General features: G+C 36.7%; 1 protein-coding gene across 1 annotated transcript in view; it reads right to left on the bottom strand.

The window, feature by feature from the left end:
- Positions 1-21,133, bottom strand: part of PATJ (PATJ, crumbs cell polarity complex component) — a 320,321-nt gene that overhangs the window by 55,955 nt on the left and 243,233 nt on the right. Inside the window, exons 32-34 of the mRNA XM_011369533.2 lie at positions 12,695-12,769; positions 8,519-8,636; positions 5,271-5,404 (exon numbers count right to left, since the gene is read on the bottom strand). Coding sequence (XP_011367835.1) covers positions 5,271-5,404; positions 8,519-8,636; positions 12,695-12,769 — 327 coding nt within the window. The remainder of the gene's footprint in view (positions 1-5,270; positions 5,405-8,518; positions 8,637-12,694; positions 12,770-21,133) is intronic.

The following is a 21,133-nucleotide window of genomic DNA, read 5'->3' as shown; positions in this document are numbered from 1 at the left end:
TAATTTCTTTGGTTCATTTCAAATATAACTTTATTTATACAAATTATTTACCATTCAAGAACATCTCTTAGGAAAAATAAGAAAACAGTCCCTGGAATGGAGACACACCCATTGCTCAGGGTCAACCAGTAGTTTCTGAATATTATCCCAATGGCCTTAGCATAACAATTATATACATGCACTTATATAAAATTATCTACTGCTTATAAAGCCTCTGATCCTTACCACTAGCTTAGTGCGTGTGGAAACTGAATCTTGGAGAAGGTATATGTCACGTGCAATTGCTTATTATCTACTATGCACCAGGCTAAGCACTGTATACAGGTCATCTCTTTGATCTTCCTAGCAACTCTATAAGGTATTACTATCCTCATTAATAGATGAAGAAATAGACTCTGAGAAGTAAAGAATCTGCCTCTACTGGTAAAAGGAAGAGAGGAAATATGACTGAGAGCTAAAAGAGAAGAATGGTTGACCATCAGCTCAGAGATCATGGAAGCTGAAGAAGGGACTTGGAGGAGGTAGAGAATCTTCATTTCAGGCTGGGGGAGGGAATTGGGCAGGAAGAGAGGAATGTGAGCGGAGGGGAGTCTGAGAGGATGGAATGCATATGCAGGTTTGGGGAACAGTGGTCTGCTCTGGTGCTTTGTTGATGGTGTGTTACTTCCTGCATATATTAGGAGCTGGCTGGAGAGCTGGCAAAAGTGTTTCTATGAACTGCCCAAAGACCAGATCAAATATAATTAGAAGGCATTATTAAAAATACAATTAAAAAATATAGCCTAGTCCAAATCATTCAAAGGGAAACTAAAGGAAGAGTATGTCCCTTTAAATAACATTTAAAATGTTATTTTCAAGAGAATTTTCAAAAATAAAAACTGAACAGATAGCATTCCAAGTCAGACAGTGAAAAATGTAGAAAAGTTCTGGGGTCTTAAGAAGGCAAAGACCCATAAAAGGGCTGAGAGCTAAAATTGGCTATTGAGCTAGTTAAGTCCAGGTGTCCCAGTTCCATCCATGCAGATGAAAAAACATCATAGAGTATGCAGGAAGCCACACACCACAGTTCCTGCCTGCAGAGGCAAAGGGAGAATAATTTATGAAATAAATTATCCTGAACTCTGGAGAAAAGTTTTAACCAATCTTTAATTAAGCTGAAGGAGAAGAGATCCTTTAATAAATAAGCACCAGCCTCTGAGCGTGTTCAGGTTCAGGTGGCTCACTAGTAGGGCTGAACCAAACATCAGGATTCTCTAGGTCAGGCTAGGCTAGGTAGTAAGAGAGAGAAGAACCGTGAAGCAGGAAGCATGCAGAAGGCATTAAGACCCAGGTTCCTGTAGCATATGCTGTTTTTGAGTTGCCTAGTGCTTTAGGGGGCTAATATTTGTTACAGAAAAAGAGAACAGAATCACCCCACCCCTCAATAGTCCTAACACAGAAACATTATATTCCTGCCAAAAATGGAAAGAACTATTTTATTGATATTATACTTATTTTATCTGTAAATGTGGCATATGCCATTTATCCCTTACTAAATAAAACAGGCAAATGAAACACCAAAATACTCATTTAAACACATACTAATTAATAAGAATGATTGTCTCTAAGGAGAGGCCCTGGTTGGAGGTGGTGTTGGGGTAGAGGGCAAGGCTAGGGCGAAAGGGTAGGAGGGACATTTTTCATTTGATATTCTTTTGTGTCAATTTAACTTTATATAAGGTGTATGTATGACCTATTCAAATATATATGCACTGATGATCACATTTTGAATAAATCAAAACCCGAGAAGTTTTATATTTTAATAGCACTAGTGATTAGTGACAATTAAAATGTACTAAATAATCAAAGATCTATCATTCAAGCAAAAACTAACATTCTAGTCCAATTAAAAAAAAACATTATCAGTAGACGTGACCATAATCAGAATAAAGCAAAGCCTAAATTTGTTAGGCTAGAATAACTGATGTATACTTTTATCTAGTATTTCATTAAATAATAATAATGATGATAGTGGCAATAGTTCACACTTATATTTATAAGTTGTACGTTTTAGCCACCATCCTAAAAACTGTTATAATATTTCTATTGTAATGTTGTTGTTCTATTGCTGTTGTAATGTTGTTGGTCTAACAAGCATTTATAAAAAATATTCGACATCCTAGATGGAGAAAATCCTCTTAAATATTAAAAACAGAAGAAAATTTGAAAGCTGGCCAGAATATGGAGATACGTAGTCATTTATATTTTTTTCCATATCGTGAAAAACCAAGTCTTCCATAAAGTGACACATGGCTATAACGAGGCTCAAAACTAACTCTGTAATGATGAATATATCTCTTACCAAGGGTGTGTCTTTTCCTCCCACAATGCTGAGACCAAGCCCTGAATGTCCCTTGGATATTTCTATAATCATTTCCTGGCCAGGGACAATGGGACACGTGGCAGGGTCCACTGACAGAGGAGCGTGGAGACCACCTGGAAAAGGATTGAACACAGAATGACTGGCAAGTAGGAGGTGAAGCTAAGCTTGCACACTACGTACTTGAAGAGTGCACGGTTTACATGAGTTTATCATTTCACTCTTTTCCTGCCAAGCACCTTGAAGGAAAAAGCTGGATCATTACTGCCCATTCATCCAGAAATGAAACATGACATTCCTATGACACTTTTGAGATTAAAGCAATAACCAGCCCGTGAAATAGTAATAACAACAAAAGCAAAAAAAAAAAAAAAACAAAAAACTGCTAACAAACTCATTGAGCTAGGCCACACACGCTGATCAGTCTTCTGATTTCCTTTGGTAAATCCAGTTCTGTTTTATTTTAAGCAGCAGAAAGAAACTTATATTTGCATTAAATAAATCAGAGGGTTACTTTTTCTTTATGAAAGAATTTAGTACAGAATTTCCCTAAAACATAATTTCTTTGGTTCATTTCAAATATAACTTTATTTATACAAATTATTTACCATTCAAGAACATCTCTTAGGAAAAATAAGAAAACAGTCCCTGGAATGGAGACATACCCATTGCTCAGGGTCAACCAGTAGTTTCTGAATATTATCCCAATGGCCTTAGCATAACAATTATATACATGCACTTATATAAAATTATCTACTGCTTCTAAAGCCTCTGATCCTTACCACTAGCTTAGTGCGTGTGGAAACTGAATCTTGGAGAAGGTATATGTCGCGTGCAATTGCTTATTACCTACTATGCACCAGGCTAAGCACTGTATACAGGTCATCTCTTTGATCTTCCTAGCAACTCTATAAGGTATTACTAGCCTCATTAATAGATGAAGAAATAGACTCTGAGAAGTAAAGAATCTGCCTCTACTGGTAAAAGGAAGAGAGGAAATATGACTGAGAGCTAAAAGAGAAGAATGGTTGACCATCAGCTCAGAGATCATGGAAGCTGAAGAAGGGACTTGGAGGAGGTAGAGAATCTTCATTTCAGGCTGGGGGAGGGAATTGGGCAGGAAGAGAGGAATGTGAGCGGAGGGGAGTCTGAGAGGATGGAATGCATATGCAGGTTTGGGGAACAGTGGTCTGCTCTGGTGCTTTGTTGATGGTGTGTTACTTCCTGCATATATTAGGAGCTGGCTGGAGAGCTGGCAAAAGTGTTTCTATGAACTGCCCAAAGACCAGATCAAATATAATTAGAAGGCATTATTAAAAATACAATTAAAAAATATAGCCTAGTCCAAATCATTCAAAGGGAAACTAAAGGAAGAGTATGTCCCTTTAAATAACATTTAAAATGTTATTTTCAAGAGAATTTTCAAAAATAAAAACTGAACAGATAGCATTCCAAGTCAGACAGTGAAAAATGTAGAAAAGTTCTGGGGTCTTAAGAAGGCAAAGACCCATAAAAGGGCTGAGAGCTAAAATTGGCTATTGAGCTAGTTAAGTCCAGGTGTCCCAGTTCCATCCATGCAGATGAAAAAACATCATAGAGTATGCAGGAAGCCACACACCACAGTTCCTGCCTGCAGAGGCAAAGGGAGAATAATTTATGAAATAAATTATCCTGAACTCTGGAGAAAAGTTTTAACCAATCTTTAATTAAGCTGAAGGAGAAGAGATCCTTTAATAAATAAGCACCAGCCTCTGAGCGTGTTCAGGTTCAGGTGGCTCACTAGTAGGGCTGAACCAAACATCAGGATTCTCTAGGTCAGGCTAGGCTAGGTAGTAAGAGAGAGAAGAACCGTGAAGCAGGAAGCATGCAGAAGGCATTAAGACCCAGGTTCCTGTAGCATATGCTGTTTTTGAGTTGCCTAGTGCTTTAGGGGGCTAATATTTGTTACAGAAAAAGAGAACAGAATCACCCCACCCCTCAATAGTCCTAACACAGAAACATTATATTCCTGCCAAAAATGGAAAGAACTATTTTATTGATATTATACTTATTTTATCTGTAAATGTGGCATATGCCATTTATCCCTTACTAAATAAAACAGGCAAATGAAACACCAAAATACTCATTTAAACACATACTAATTAATAAGAATGATTGTCTCTAAGGAGAGGCCCTGGTTGGAGGTGGTGTTGGGGTAGAGGGCAAGGCTAGGGCGAAAGGGTAGGAGGGACATTTTTCATTTGATATTCTTTTGTGTCAATTTAACTTTATATAAGGTGTATGTATGACCTATTCAAATATATATGCACTGATGATCACATTTTGAATAAATCAAAACCCGAGAAGTTTTATATTTTAATAGCACTAGTGATTAGTGACAATTAAAATGTACTAAATAATCAAAGATCTATCATTCAAGCAAAAACTAACATTCTAGTCCAATTAAAAAAAAACATTATCAGTAGACGTGACCATAATCAGAATAAAGCAAAGCCTAAATTTGTTAGGCTAGAATAACTGATGTATACTTTTATCTAGTATTTCATTAAATAATAATAATGATGATAGTGGCAATAGTTCACACTTATATTTATAAGTTGTACGTTTTAGCCACCATCCTAAAAACTGTTATAATATTTCTATTGTAATGTTGTTGTTCTATTGCTGTTGTAATGTTGTTGGTCTAACAAGCATTTATAAAAAATATTCGACATCCTAGATGGAGAAAATCCTCTTAAATATTAAAAACAGAAGAAAATTTGAAAGCTGGCCAGAATATGGAGATACGTAGTCATTTATATTTTTTTCCATATCGTGAAAAAACCAAGTCTTCCATAAAGTGACACATGGCTATAACGAGGCTCAAAACTAACTCTGTAATGATGAATATATCTCACACCTAGAAACTTACCAAGGGTGTGTCTTTTCCTCCCACAATGCTGAGACCAAGCCCTGAATGTCCCTTGGATATTTCTATAATCATTTCCTGGCCAGGGACAATGGGACACGTGGCAGGGTCCACTGACAGAGGAGCCTGGAGACCACCTGGAAAAGGATTGAACACAGAATGACTGGCAAGTAGGAGGTGAAGCTAAGCTTGCACACTACGTACTTGAAGAGTGCACGGTTTACATGAGTTTATCATTTCACTCTTTTCCTGCCAAGCACCTTGAAGGAAAAAGCTGGATCATTACTGTCCATTCATCCAGAGATGAAACATGACATTCCTATGCCACTTTTGAGATTAAAGCAATAACCAGCCCTCTTCAAAAAGCATCCGTTTTAGTTTGAAATTTTTAAAATTTTAAAATACATCATGAAAACTGGTATGGAAAAATTTAACATGATTAAATGATTAAGTATATATAGACATATTGTAATGAGAATAAATACTGGTATGACAGAAGATTCTGAGTTATAGATAGAAAACACTAATAGCGCTTAAATCCTTTTAATTAGAGTATATCATATAAGATTATTAAGTATTTAATCAGTAAAATGTGATGTAACTAAAAATAACAATTACCTAAAAATTATCCCAAAGATACACAGTAAAAAAAAAAAAAAAATTGTGTTATAAGCACAACATTCAAGAATCAATTGCTGGCACCATAACTAAAGGGCTTGTTATTGCTGTTTTATAAAGATTTACTTTTAAAAATCATTGTTTTATACTGGGCTTTTCTGCAAACTAGGAGAAAAAATTTACAGGCTAAGTAAAGATGTTTAATAATATCCATTATCTAGCATAAATTCTACATACGTATGTGCATTTTCCAGATGGCTGAACCTAATTTGTTGAAAAATCAAAACATTTAAAATGTTATTTTCAAGAGAATATTATACAAATAATAGTCTTCTAAGAATGTCATTTTTTTGATAACAAAGTTTGCTCATCATGAGTTTTGATTCTTATATTGTGATATAATTTAATAAAGGGCTGATGATAGAGTGCCCCCTACTGGTCAGTGGCAGCTAATGCACAGGGGCCAAGATGAGATCCACGAAGCTCATTGAACCTATGGAGAAGCAAGGGCCGTGGGACTATGGCCTGAGGGTCAAGAAAGGTTTTTACAATTTCAGAAGGTTGGAAAAAAATATTTCAAGACGTGAAAATCATATGAAGTTCAAATTTCAATGTCTGTAAATAAAGTTGCATTGGAACGCAGCCCTGCTAACACATTTACATCAAGTCTATGGCTGCTACCACACTACAACGGCAGAATTGAGTAGCTGCAAGAGACCATATGGCCTGCAAGCCTTAAATATTTACTATCTGGCTCTTTACAGAAAGTTTGCCAATTCCTGGTATAAAACAAAAGGAAACAGACTCTAGGTAAGACTGTGGGGGTTCTGCTCTTGCTAAGCAATACTCATAGTCTTTGTGACAAAAGTATACATATTTTGAAGGGGCACTGAAGTGGGTTTGAGTTCCCAAGGTGGATATTAATAGGTGGGTAAAACAGAGGCTCACTCCTCATCAGTAAAATGCTGTTACTACCATCTAATAGGCTGTTAGAGGAATTAAATGTGTGTGAGGTACCCTGCCCAGGGTCTGGCATATTGTACCATTCATATATTTGCTGTTCCTGACCACATGGAATTTATTAATCTAATGGCTTCTTGGTTAAGAGTAAGAAGTTTAGTGACACAACCTCAGTTACAATAAAAAATGCTACATTAGAAGTAAAATATTATAAACCTAATTTATCTCTAGATCTCTTAGCAGCATATGTATTTCACATTTCATTTCCCATTAGCTAACAATAAAAACAATGAACATCGGTGGCACCATTTCATGGATGCTTTAAAAGTTTATCCTCCTTTTGTAAACGACCAATTTAGTCTTTTGAGTGAGAAGAGAATGGACACATAGGAAGAGATACTGGAGATGGCATTTCCTTCCCTCCTCCACTTTTGCTTTCCTTAGGCAGTCCTGAGTCAGTCTTGGTATTTGTATTTCTCATAGAATCCAGCCCAAAGTCTGACACATACCAAGCCCCCAATAAATGCTTGATACGTAGATGACTGACTGAATAAAATTTCTACTGATTAAACTCTAGGATGACTAATTTCTGTTATTGAGGTATAAATATGTGATCTATGTCTTCAAATCTCAATTAGTCGACATTGCAGTCAGCAAACTTTTTCAGTAAATAGCCCGGTAGTAAATATTTGGGGCTTTATAGAGCATATGGTCTCTGTTGCAATTACTCAACTTTATCCTCATACAGTATAAAAACAGCCAGAGACAATATGTAAACAAATGAGTATTCCAACAAAACTTATTTATGAACACTGAAATGTGAATTTCACATAATTTTATTAAATATTTTGATTTTTTTCAACCTTTTAAAAATGCGAAAACCATTTTTAGCTTTCAGACTACATAAAAACAGATGATAGGCCAAATTTGACCCAGAGGTCATAGTTTGCCAACCACATTCATCACGTATTTTAGTAAAAATCTAGTGCTTTAGAATACTATCTGCTTGCTAGATTTTATATGAGTTAATATTTATGAAAAAATTTGTAAAAGACAGATACCATAAGGTGTCAGGCCTACTAAATTCATGCAGGGTTATGCTTCGCCATTGGGGAGCATGGTGTTTTAAATGTTTTTTGTTTTGTTTTTTTCCTTAACTGACTTATATTGCATAAGAGCAAAATGGAAATACTTATTACTCATTTTGAAGTTCTATTTTCAACCACCAGTTATCATAACTCAAGCCAGGAATTCAAAGAGAGAAAGTGAATACCAATTTCTCTAAGCACTGAAAATTAACAGTCTTTAAATAGCTTACATCAACATATGCAAGGCTAACAATTTGGCTCAATATGATTTTTAAGAAATATTACTCATGAACTAAACAGAATCTTTTGGGGAGATTAGAGAATAATTTGTAGGCTTCAGAGTCAAACAGCATTTACCAAGGGCCTTTTTGGTTCTAATACTTTTATATTCAATAAGCAGTAGGCAATTCCAGTGACAGAGATGAAGAAAATGGTATAGGAAGTAAAGTGACCTGCCCTCTAGAGAAGCAGAGGAGGGGCGCAAAGCCATGCTTCCTGACTCTTAGTCCAGTGCTCTTTTCACGATCCCTTCCTTTTCTAAGATTTGATGAGTCAATTTGATTTTGCTCAGAGAAAGAATCATACCATAGCCTGTGGAGTCTGTATCTGTTGAATTGTATGGTGGAGCTGATGCTAAAGGTATCTCTTGTGAATTGAAGGGGACTTTCGTCGAACATTTTTGTTGTTTCACCTGGCTGGCAGCCTACAAAAGGAAAGAAAATTTGATGAATGTCAGGAGAAGACTTTAAAATTCCTGTATTATTACCAAAACAAGGGTGCACTGCAATAATGTCTTTTAAGAATTTAGAGTGGGAGGGTGACAAGAGAGAGTTAAAATAATTTTTGTCCCGTTCCCCACGCTTCTCTATTGAAATTTACATCTAAAATGTTTTGGTGAAGAATGACTCAAGGAAGAGAAGAAGGATAAAAAGCTGAAGATACTCTACCATCGTGGTCTGTATATGAAGCTGGGGCTGGGAAGCAAAACAAAAATTTTTACAATTTCTACTTGTTCTGATGAAATCAATGTGAAGACCGTAAATCTGTGCTATGTTCACTGAAAAAAGAATCTATGCTGCAGATGTTCTAAGCATACAACACTATCCGTCTTTTCTGGACACATGCACAATAGTCAGTGATGCATTAGGTTGGTTAAATGAGCAACATGAGAGGCAGGAAGGGACAATAAACATCCACTGAAGGCCTACTAAATGCTAGGTACACCAATTACATTTAATTCACCTAAAAGAACTCTACCTTATTCACCAATGGGTCACAGTGCTTGGAACATAGTAGGGCCTCCATAATGTTTGACAAATGAATGAATGAGTGAGCAAATAAATGCATACAGAAGAGCAAAACTGAAGACATGGAAACTCAGAATAGGAAATGAATTTGTAATTCAATGAAGGTAGAGACTTTTGCTATGTGAGTTTTAGAAAATTAACTTGTAATTCTGGATATTTGTTGATGATATCGCTAATGAATATTACTATTAAAACACTAAGAAAGAAACAAAAGGACCCCATGCTTGCTTAACAGGCAGTTAACAAATATAGGTAGTGACCTGACCTGCCTTCTGGATCTGGAGTTAGCCAGGGAACCCATCCCCAGATGGAAGATTCTGGTAGAGGCAGTGAAGCACCAGGCTGTCCCTGGAGTCTAGAAATAGGATCAAGGTAACTAACTGCTCCAGAACAATAATATCCCAAGATTCTGTCAGTGGAAGGTTGTGACTCAATACAAGGCATTGTGCAGTATGTAATAACTAAAACAATAACACCCACTGTATATCTGTATTGTGCTTTCCAGTTTTCAAAAACACTTACATCCATGAATTCATTTAACCATGAGAACAATCTTGAGAGTTAGATTATACTACTCTCTTTTCCAGATGAAGAAACCAAGACACAAATGTCAGGCGACATATCTGAAATCATACAGCTAATTAGAAGAGGTAGGACTAAAAGCTGATAGCTGAAGAATGCTACAAGTTTAAAGTGTTTATCAAACAACTGCTGGGCAATAATTGAGCAGATGTTCACTTTTTTCCTGTAATTTTTCTATCACCATCATTTAATAATGACTGTATACTTACAAAAAGACTCATTGAAATACATATTTTTGCTAATTTTAAAGAGAGAGAAGTGGAAGAATGACAAATAAGGGGTTACTACCAGAATATTGAACAACGGACCCACCTAGATTTCTGATTACTCTAAGGACCACTTTTCCCGGCCTCCTTGACGCTAGATGTGTAAATAAGTCCTGGTCAATGCGGTGTAAACAGACAAGAACTGTATAATTCATGATCACCCTCTTAAGGAGAAGGATCTTATCTTCTCCTTCTATGTCACTGGAAAATGGGTGAGATAGTAATAACTGGAGCGACCATCTTACACCAAAAAATGGACATCCTGTTTTGAAGATGATAGCGTCATCAAAATAAGAATAGATAAGAGGCGCTTGGGTCCACGACACACTGGGGCCAGCATATCACCCTCACACTGATCACATGCAGCCTGTTCTGTAAAGAGAAACTTCTTGCAGTGACCGAGCCTAATCTTAACTCCTACAGTACTCATGTCCAACTTCCATTTTGTATCATCTCAAGAAAGAACATTAATAACAAAGGTGAATGCAAGCTACAGAGTTCTTTTATGAAAAAATCCTGTGAATTTTAAAACAGGAAAGCACAAGAGATAGCAATCACTACAGTTTGACCTTTATAATAGCAGGAAATGTTTGTTCCTCATCTTTATATCCCAGTTCCACGTAGCATCCCATTTCGTTGCGCATAACAGTTTTCCAGTAGATACTGGTAGAATTGAACTCAATTAAAATATAAGGAAACAGTCCACAGAAACCAAAGAAAACATTGAAACAAGTATATTTAGAGGTAGACCTTCTTGTCGTTGGGAGGTGTGAGGGATGAACTTTGTGCTCCTGTAACTCACTCACTGACACAAAACCAACCTACTAAGTATGAAAGATAAGAATGATTGGATTTGCTGTTAAATGTTACTGTATTCGAACACGAGAGTTGGAATGGACTTTATAAGTCATCTAACCTAACTAAACCAGTGGTTCTCAACCCTATCTTCATAATAGGAACTACTACGGAGCTTTTAAAATTTATGGATGCTGCAACCTCCATCCTAGACCAGACAAGTTGGCACCTAGGTATGTGGAGCCCAGGGAAACTTTTTCCTTTTTTTTGAAGTTGAGACTTATTCTTTAAACGATGGATTCTTAATCCAGAATAAATGGTTTCTAAGAGATCCACAGAGGGAATTCTGGGAACTATAAAACCTCTATGGCTGTATGAATATACTTATCAGTGTTTTTCTGGGAAAAGGATCTATAATTCATCAGGTCTTCATGATAGGGAAAAAAATTACAACTCAGAAGAAGAAATGAACTGCTAATGCTAAGTTTGCTGGTGGCCACAGGCAAGTCACTTAATCTCCTTACACCTGAACTTCCTTATCTGTAAATTAGAGGTGATACCTCTACATCTTTCATGATTGTTATGAAGATTAAAGAGAAAAGTAAATAAATAAGCCTAAACCTGTGCCAGTAACAACTTAGGAGTTCAGTCCATAATAGTTATTTATGTTTTTATGTCCTTTGATAACATTAATAAGTGATCAGACAGCTTCTGATTGAAAACCTTCAGGGATGGAAAATTCCATTTCTACAAGGAAGCTCATTCCATCTTGATACAACTCAAATGTTTGGGAAGGTCTTCATAATGAGCTGACACGGCCCCCTTGTAGGGCTTGCCCAGTGATCTCTGAGCCATTTCTCTTCAGCAGCCACAGGAAAGGTATATAATCACTTTCCCAAAGGATAATGCTTGAAGTGCCATTTTTCGGCAGGGAAAAGAAAAGCCAAATGATGTTTAGGATTTGCTCCAGCTCTAAAATTCTATAGTTATAAAATTTTAGGGATATTTGATATGTACTTTAAGATAGGTGGCAGTATATAAAGTCTTAACAAAACAATAGTATTTGCAAATACATTACATAAAAAAAGGTGGTTTTAAACTTTAAAAAATAATTGCTTACAGGTTTTCAGTTGAACTAAATTTGGTTATTTTTAAATACTTATTTGCTTTTATTTAGGTTTTTCGCATATAATTTTGGAGACTTTTCAAAGGCATTTTCTTTGGCAATGTTTGAAATATATATTTTCTGTAAGCTCTAGTAATTGATAGTTCCTTAAACATAAAAATAGTTAATACAGTTATAATGTAAATTTTAGCAGGACGAAAGTATAAACTAGCACATAGAAACGAGAATCAGGACTTAAAAAAACACAAAAAAACTCATAGCAACAGGAGAACAAAAACTTGACAGACAGACAGAAGTTTATAGTTTTTTAAGAGACGTGAAACTCAAAATAGGGAAATGCTCAAGTTTATACAAGTATGAGTTCTCCCATTAAAATTTTTTACTTATGACTTTATGTAAAGCATGGTGCTCTCAAAATTTAAGTGTAAGAGTATTTTCAGAGAGGCTTCATTTTAAAACACCTCATTAGGGTGTTGGTACAAGGAGATGTACAGAGTATATTTCCACACACTTGCACAGAATCGGTGATACAGTTGTGGGTTGACTTCAGGTTGCAAGACATACTATAACCTCCTGCTAAGTAATCAAGGATCTGATTTCATTGCAATCACCTCCTTTTCTTCTGGAACCTATTTGTAATGCACACCATCCCAGTGAAGCAAAACCTAAAGTGCAAGTTACATACATTGTCCGTTGGGCACTCCAGCACCTTCTGCTGATCTGCTACCACACCTTGAGCAATCACCTGGGAGATGTCTTCCTGAAATGTGAAAGGTACAACCAGTCAGCGGCATTGTAGGGCTCAAGTACACTCTCTAACTTTAGCAATCAAGTGTGATTTAATGGGGCTTTGGTCTCCTACAACAATGGCCAACACCCCAGTCTTAAAAGTTCCATTCATTCCTCTGGACTAACTCTCAGAAATGAACACAAACTTGTCATTTCCAGATGCTTTTCTGGCCCTTTAAGTTCTGTTAGGCTTTAAGCTTATCAGATATCCTTTGATAGTCATATCGACCAGAGTCTTTTCTTCTTCTGTCACACCAGTAATTCTTATGTTTGTATTTATTCTCAATATTAAATTATTTCAGGGTTCAAATCTTGATATTAGAATTTTCCCCACTGAAGATAGTCAATTAGAGGTAGAAAGTATACTCAACTAAAGACACTGGGAGATATAAAGACAAGTTAGTCCTGAATCTCGTGGAGAAGTACAGAGTCCAGACTTAGGAAAGAGGCAAACTACTAAACATATGGGAAACCTCTGCATAGCTAAAAGGAAGTTAATGGAACTAAACAATGGCAATGGGCAATGATAAACTGACTAGAATGATCATGTCCGCCTCCTACCACATCCCAACCCTTTTTACAGGCAAATTTACAGGAGAAATTATCATCCGAGGTTTACTATGATACATGAACCGCTGTATTTGGTTTGGACACGTGGAGAGAAACTGATGTGGGTAGAAGAAAGGATGAGTTTACTCTAGCCCTTGGTAAATGTCTGTGAGAGACACTCAGGTAGCAGGTCTAGTGCACAGATGGCAGGTAGGTAAGCTATTTGGGGATGAGAAGCATAATTTGTATAGTAGAGTGTTAGGAATTGGTGACTCTAGTTCCATGACTTGAGAGCTCTGCAACTCTGAGCAGGTTATCTGACATCTCCAAGACTGAGTTTCCTTACCTATACAATTAGAAAAAATGAGTAGTTACAGTATAGAAATGCTGAAAGGATTAAATGGAGCAATATATGAAAAGAACTTATCACGGTACTTGGCAAATAACAAATATTTAATAAAGATGCTAATGATGAGAGTAACTGGAATCAACTTATGATAAGTGCATGTTCCTAACTCTAAGGGCAAGTGAAAACAATTACCGGGACAGGACACTTTCTCTTTTGGGGAATGCTGGCATATTGACACCCCTATCCCACCCCTACCCTGGTTTCTCCTTTTTTGGATGTAATGGCATAACCCTTTTCTTCAATAGGCTCCCATAAGATTTGTAACAATATAGCAGGTAACGATCAGGTTATGCCCAGCCGTTCATTATTACTAGATTATATTACAATCTCATCCTGTCTCATCAATTCCCTATTGGTTTAAAATCCTACCACATAATATCCTGAGACCACAACCTAGGACCCCTGGATGACTGTAACTATCCTTAGCTGCTGACTTGTAACTTATTTTTTAGGACCAGAACCATCTCTCAGTTAGATTCCCTCTTATTTCCCCTAAATGGGAGAAAGATCCTAGAACTCTTCTCTACCACCCCTGGCTTTTTTTTTTTTTTTCTCTTAACTTTGCTCCTGAACAAATAATACGACCTAAAATGAATTTTAAAATTACCTCATCCCCTAATTCTTTTCTGAGCCCCTCCACAGCATGACCAATTTATTTGATCGCTATTTTTTAAATATTATTTTGTGTTTTATAATTTCTATGTGTCTTTCTCTCATATACTAATATGGCTGACTTTTATTCTATTTGTTTCTCTTATTTGTTTCTTTAACATACAGTAGAATAGAATATAAGCTTGATAAAGTGTTAGTGCTATATAGATCAAAGTTCAGGAACTTAAATCTTAAATGCACCTGGGTGGATTTCAGAGCCAGTCATGAAAAGAAGGACACATGGTGAAGGTAATCCTGTGGTTTCCTCTTTAAAAGACCAAAGTTGAAAAGGGAAGATATGAGGTCAATAAATGGTGCTCATGGGAATTTATAGAATAGAAGTTCTAAACTGCCTTATAAATTGAAACCATTGGTGTTATTCCTTCCAGGGTGGATCGAACGACCTTGGAAGAGTAAAAGTTCCTTTATTTGAAAATGATACTACAGGTCTGCAATTCTACCTTTGTTTATACCCAGATTAACCAGCAGTGTGACAAAGGAGCTGACTTCTCCAGCTAAAGACTTAAAAACCCAATTTGCAACTAACATAAATGTACTACCAGTTTGGTTGAATTTGTCCTCATCACTTGCACCTGTAAGTAAAAGAAAAGGACTCTGGAATAGTAGCCAGAAAAATCTGGGTTTGAATTGGTTCCACTACTTATTGGCAGTAGTAGTGCTTAGAAACCTTCATTTTTGCAACAGTAAGAATGTAAAATCAGCTACCTGAACAAAGGCTGGAAGCAAAATTAAATTCAACACATGCTTATTGAGCATCTACTCCGTGACATCAGTGAAAAGGACTAACAGAGCCTTGAACTTATGACATTTACATATCTGATGAGAGAAAAAAATATGGCAACTCTGAATTACAGCTAAATGGTATATGTATGAAGGAGCCTGGCAGAGGGCAGGTGCCTGAGAAGTGTTAGTTTCCTTCCCTTTCTCTTGTCCTCAAAAATGTGAAAGGATGACATGAGGAAATCAGAGCTCTCAAAAGCACCTGGTCCAGCACACTCTTTTATTTCTTATACTGATTACCCTTAAACCTCTAGGACAAGGGACAGGGCTGGTACATGACCATTGCTAATAATAATGACAGCTAAAACTTGCTGAGCACTGACTGTACCAGTTGCTAAGCTGGGTATGTTACACATTTTAGATGTGGGTGTACGTAACAGACCTGACTGTTAGGTACTATTACCATCCTAATTTTAGAGTTGATATAATTGAGTCACAGAGAAGCTAAGGTATTTGCTAAGCCAGAATTTAACCCAGACACATCTTGCTCCAGAGCCTCCTGCGGCCCTTAACCAAGGAGTAGCCCCCAAGGGAAAGAGAAAGTGTTATTTACCTCCTCCCAAACACACACAAGATTCTTAGGACTCAGCCTCAACACAGTAATTCCACCTTAGCTTCACCGTTAGGTGAGAGCAAGTCATGAACAAGCAGTCATGGCTTCATCTGAGCCTGTGCAGGAAAAAAAAGTGACTTGGCTGAGTCACTTTCCTTTGTGTTTAAACATAAGTTTAAAACTTGCTAATCTCCCAACTACTACACCAGGGAGCTCTTAGTGCCTTCAAAGCTGAGGTCTTGGAACATACTAAGGCATTAACTTTGCACAGGGGACCCCCAAATAAGAAGACTGAGGAAGCAGTGCGGAAAGATCATCCCATTTCACGACACGAACTGATCTGTGTGCATTATGGTATAATCCTCAGTGTAGTACTGTGAGCTCCTGAAAGGAGGTGTGCCAGCCAGGCAAATTACTCTGATCAAGAGAAACAGCTTCTGGTGGGTGAACTCTGGGAAATGTGACATAATCAATAATAATGAGAACAGAGCAATGTCCAGCTTATAATCACCAAAGCTGACTGACTTCTGTCCCCATACCGGGTAATCAAATTGCCCGCAGTAATTGAGTGGACAGCAGAACCACACAAAAACATCCTGTGGATTTTCCAAAGTGGACTCAAGGGAAGCAAGCCAGCTCCTATCTGGCAGAGAAGCTTAGGAGCTTTTGGCAGCCATGCTCCCACCATGCTGAGGGAGCAAGCCTGCAGCTAAAAAAAAAAAAAAAAAAAAGTCAAAGATACATGCAGAGACATCCCTCTAGCAGCACTAGATATCTGGTTCCAACTGTCCCTGAGGTCTTGAGCCTTCCAACTCTGCCCTTCCTGCAGTTATATATATAGAATCTGTAGCCTATCTGTAAATTTCCCCTTCTGGCCATAAGGTCAGGTTGAGGTTTTACTACTTGCAACCAAGAGACTCCTGATTAAAATGAAGTAGATCACAGAAACCATGTATTAGGATAACAAACTCACTGAGGTCAGGCCTAAGGTAGCTAAATGGAGATGAATGAAGTAAACCGAGTTTAAGACAAACAAGAGAGAGTGCTTAGTCTAAAAGTATTCGAATTCAACAATTTAAAAAACATGCCTATCAGACAGACAACAAACAAATTGTCTACTGTTGATTTTGGTCCTTGGACTTCTACTCTGTAGCCTTTGAATACACTAGAAAAAGACCTTTGTCTGGGTCAGTCCCAGTCTAATTTCTATGCATTCATCTAACCACCTGGATTAGGTGAAATCACATAAGCAAAAGCTCCTGCTGCACATTAACTCCATCTTCAATAGTAGTCAACACCACGAAATACTCATCTAAAGTTGGATTCAAATCCTGTAGTAACACATTACTTGAGTGTCTCTGTACCTCAGTTTCCTTATCTATAAAGTAGGGATAGTAACAGGCAAATAAAATATGAATTAACACATGTAGAATGATGCCATTTGGAGCAAATGCTGTAAGAGCGTTAGCTGCCATTATTCTCAGCAGTTCTGGAAGCTCCCTCAAGGTGAGATCTATGTGTCCTACTCACTGAGATTTGACCTGTGGCTAACACAATGCCTGGGACATAATAGGCCTTCGATACAAACTTGCTTAATTTCCGCTCCCTTTAAAAGATAAGATAATCAACAAAGGTTTTAGATTATAGGATCTTAAAGTTATGACAGCAAATAAGGCTTTCCCAGAAAAGTGAAAACTTTACAGACTCTAAGAACACTGCTTGAGCAGCACCATATTTCCAAAACAGCTCTGGGATTCAGAAAATAAGGCAGTGGACACGGGTAAGAAAGTCTCTGCGTTCTGGGCTCTGAGCTGTCATGGCATTTTCCTTCTCTGGGAAATAATTATGATTGAAAGATTGCTTTCTCAATTTAGAAAAATCTGATAAGCAATAGCTTCCTTCTAGGCAAGATGAATTTCAAGGTGAATAACAAGTCTCTAGAGTGAACCAGTCAGTTAAAGTGGCTGGGAGTGTAAGTGGCTAGTGGAGGTCAAAAGTGTGAATTTGTGTTAAAAATGTGTACCTATATTTCTGCGGTGTTTGAGTTCATGAGATTACTTTACCTGCTACAATCGCTCTCTATATCATCTTCCTTTACAATGCAGAAGGGGAAGAGAATGGAAGAAAAAGCCAAAAGCTTTTCCCTCGTGACTTTGGTGAAGGAAGTAGACTTGACTGTAAATCGTCTTTTTTATGACCAGGAAAGGGAAATTATCATGTAGGCAAACCTCAAGTGATTTTCAGAAATACAAGATATAAAGTACAATGAGCTGTGAAATACGCTACATATTTGAATGCACTTGAACTCTGCCACTGGCAATTTGCATACTGTCACAAATGGGAGGCCAATGCTGACTCAGACACATTCTCTCCTGTTCCTTACAGGAAATTCCTAGACTCTTACTATAGATGCAGTTTTCATACTGGATCTGAAACAGAAAATAAGATTTGCTCAGTGACATTTGCTCCCATAGCCAAACCACAAATCCTGCAGATCTTGATGGAGTGCAAATTGGGGGTAATAATGGATTTTAAGCACGTAGGATTGGGAGCTTGTCTTAAAAATAAGCAGGATATACACCTGAGAATTCCAGCCTGGAAGACCTAACAAGAAGTCTACAATCATTAGAAATATCTTATGAACTATTTTTCTAAACTTAGATGCCAGCACTTTAAAAGCACTCAGGAATAACTTTTAGGCAGTCAAACTGGTAAATTGAATCTGTATCAGAAATTGCATGGCATGTTATTCCTTTAAAGTTAAAACTGCACAGTGAACTTCTTCCACAAATCTGTTTTTTCTCATGATGTTCTTCTTTTTTAAATTAGTGACAATAATAAGCTCCCACATATCCAGGTTTAAAATCAGTCATCTTTCAGTAATCCTTCTCCTTGCCTGCCTTCATCTCATCATTTGCCAAGTACTCCTTGAGTCTAGGAACACTGAATGAAGCAAAGTAGATTTTTCTCAGACTTTTCAATGTCATAGGCCAGAAAATTTTCAAAAGCACTCTGAGGATTAGAGTTGCCTTTTTTTTTTTTTTGGCCAAGTAATTGAGACCAAAGAAATACCAGGTTGGAGCATATGAATTTGCTATTTTATAAGTCAATAAATAGTCAAATATCAGTGATTTCAGAGGGTTCAAACCCATTAAAGTCCTCTCTTCCCAACTACTACCATATATTATTACTGTAATGTCATATAGGAAGAGCCATTTCAACACTAAAACTTTAGATAGGGCACAGTCTTAAATGGGGATAGTATTAGTATTAACCTCATATGATTGTTATGTAAATGAGCTTAGAGTGATGCTTGGCGCATAGGTATTCAATAAGTGCTATTTACTATTGTAAGCAATTGCATTTTGGGGGTTGAAAATTTTACTCTAGTTTTTCAAGTTACACCTTAATGGTTCATGCAGGACAGCTAATCCTTATACGGCTAACCCTTAATGCTTTAATCAGAATAACAACATCAGCAGCAGCAGTAACAGCTCACACTTATACAGTGATTCCAGGAAACTCTGGCATGGTTCTACATAGTAGTTTATAGCTATTAACTCCTTTAATTCTCACAACAATCTTTGTTTCTTTCTCCCATTTTACAGAAGCAAAAACTGAGGAAGAGAGATTAAGTTATTTGGCTAAGGTTACATTGCTAGTAAATAGTACCAGGATTTGAATCCAAGTAGTGTGGCTCCAATGTTTGCACTCTGAATAATTTAGTTACACTGCCTCAAAAGAGTACATTACATGAATACAGATATTTCCCAACATGATAAAAAAATAGTTTTATACTTAAAAGACTGCAGTAATTATTTTAGGGACTCACAATCTTCTATGTCAAGATACCAGGGAGTCAAGGACCCTTCAGAATGAGTCCTAGTTCTTTCAATTTCTAGTTTTGTGATCTTAAGTGAAAGATTAAGTCCTCATCTTAAGTCTGGGATAAATAATTCCTGCTCTACTTTTTATACAGTTTTATTTTGGGGATAAAACTGAATAAGATCATGAACAAACAAAATATCATTTTAGAAAAAATTTAAGTTTTAAACTTTTTAAACATTTAAAACTGAATAAGATCATGAACAAACAAAATATCATTTTAGAAAAAATTTAAGTTTTAAACTTTTTAAACATTTAATTACAGGAGCCAGAAATCTGCAGCAGGAATTGACTATAAGGGCATGAGAGAACATTTTGGGGTGATGGAAATGTTCTATATCAATGCTTTGGTGGTGGTTACACAACTTCAAGCATTTGTCAAAACGCATAGAACTGTATGCTTAAAATTGGTGAATTTTATTCTATGTAAATTATACTGTTAATAAAGCTGATGAAAATTTTTTAAAAATTAAGCTAATGAGATAATAGATGAGACTTTATTTTGTAAAATGCAAAGCTCTATGAAAAGTTTTTTTTTTAAGTTCCTTTCAAAAGGCTTAAAAAAGTCTTAACAGGCTCTCACCTAGACTTCTGAAATAGATTCCAGACACTTCCCTGCCTCCAGTCTTTCACAATTGGATTCTATGCTTCGCTAACCATCATCTGATCAGTTGCCTAAAAACAAGTTATTCTTCCTTTAAAAATATTTTAGAGAAATCCAATATCTACTTATGTTATTATAAATAAAGTTATTATTCCTTGACTGTGAATCTGGGGACTACTGAGATACGGTCTAATGCCAACCATAACTGAAGAGTGAAATAGCACTGGATTATGTGTAGACCCATGGCTTAGTCTTAGCTCTGAAAACAGGTAACCTTGGAGAAGTAATTCAATAGCTCTTTGGAGTATAGATTCTTATAGGTAGCACCTGTGTAAACATGTATTCATCTAGTTATAGAGACATTTATTGAACATGGAACATAAAAAGATGAATAAATTAATCTATAATTCATAGCATAAGGTCCCTCAGTTCTGCGATTGTACTGTTCAAATTCCATTGTCCATTGCTGCCCTACAAAAGCCCTACTCTCCTAACCCACACTGTTTGATTCACCTAGTAAATCTATTTATGCCAACCTCAGCAGTCAATTATCTTCTCATCTTCAAAAGTTCACCTTAAATGCCATGATTCTATGAAACCTTCCCTAATCCTTGAATGAGTTGGTTTCCTTCCACTTTTGAACTACTGTAACATTTTGTTTTTTTTCTCTCTAATACACTTATGCCTAGTATGAACTTCCAGATACAAATTCTATTATCTTCACTGATGCTAGAGGTAGGCTGCTTCAGAGCAATGCCTGTGTTTTTCTCCTGGTCACTTCTGTAGGGGCCAGCACAGTGCCTGTTGAGACATATGTCCCCATAGGAAGCAAGTAAGCAGCTTTTAGAGGATTAGAGCTTAGTGTTTCCAACTATCTTGACAT

The sequence above is a fragment of the Pteropus vampyrus genome, unplaced genomic scaffold (genome assembly GCF_000151845.1).
Source record: "Pteropus vampyrus isolate Shadow unplaced genomic scaffold, Pvam_2.0 Scaffold151, whole genome shotgun sequence".
Classification (NCBI taxonomy): Eukaryota; Metazoa; Chordata; class Mammalia; order Chiroptera; family Pteropodidae; genus Pteropus; species Pteropus vampyrus.
This window is presented reverse-complemented; position numbering and strand designations above follow the sequence as displayed.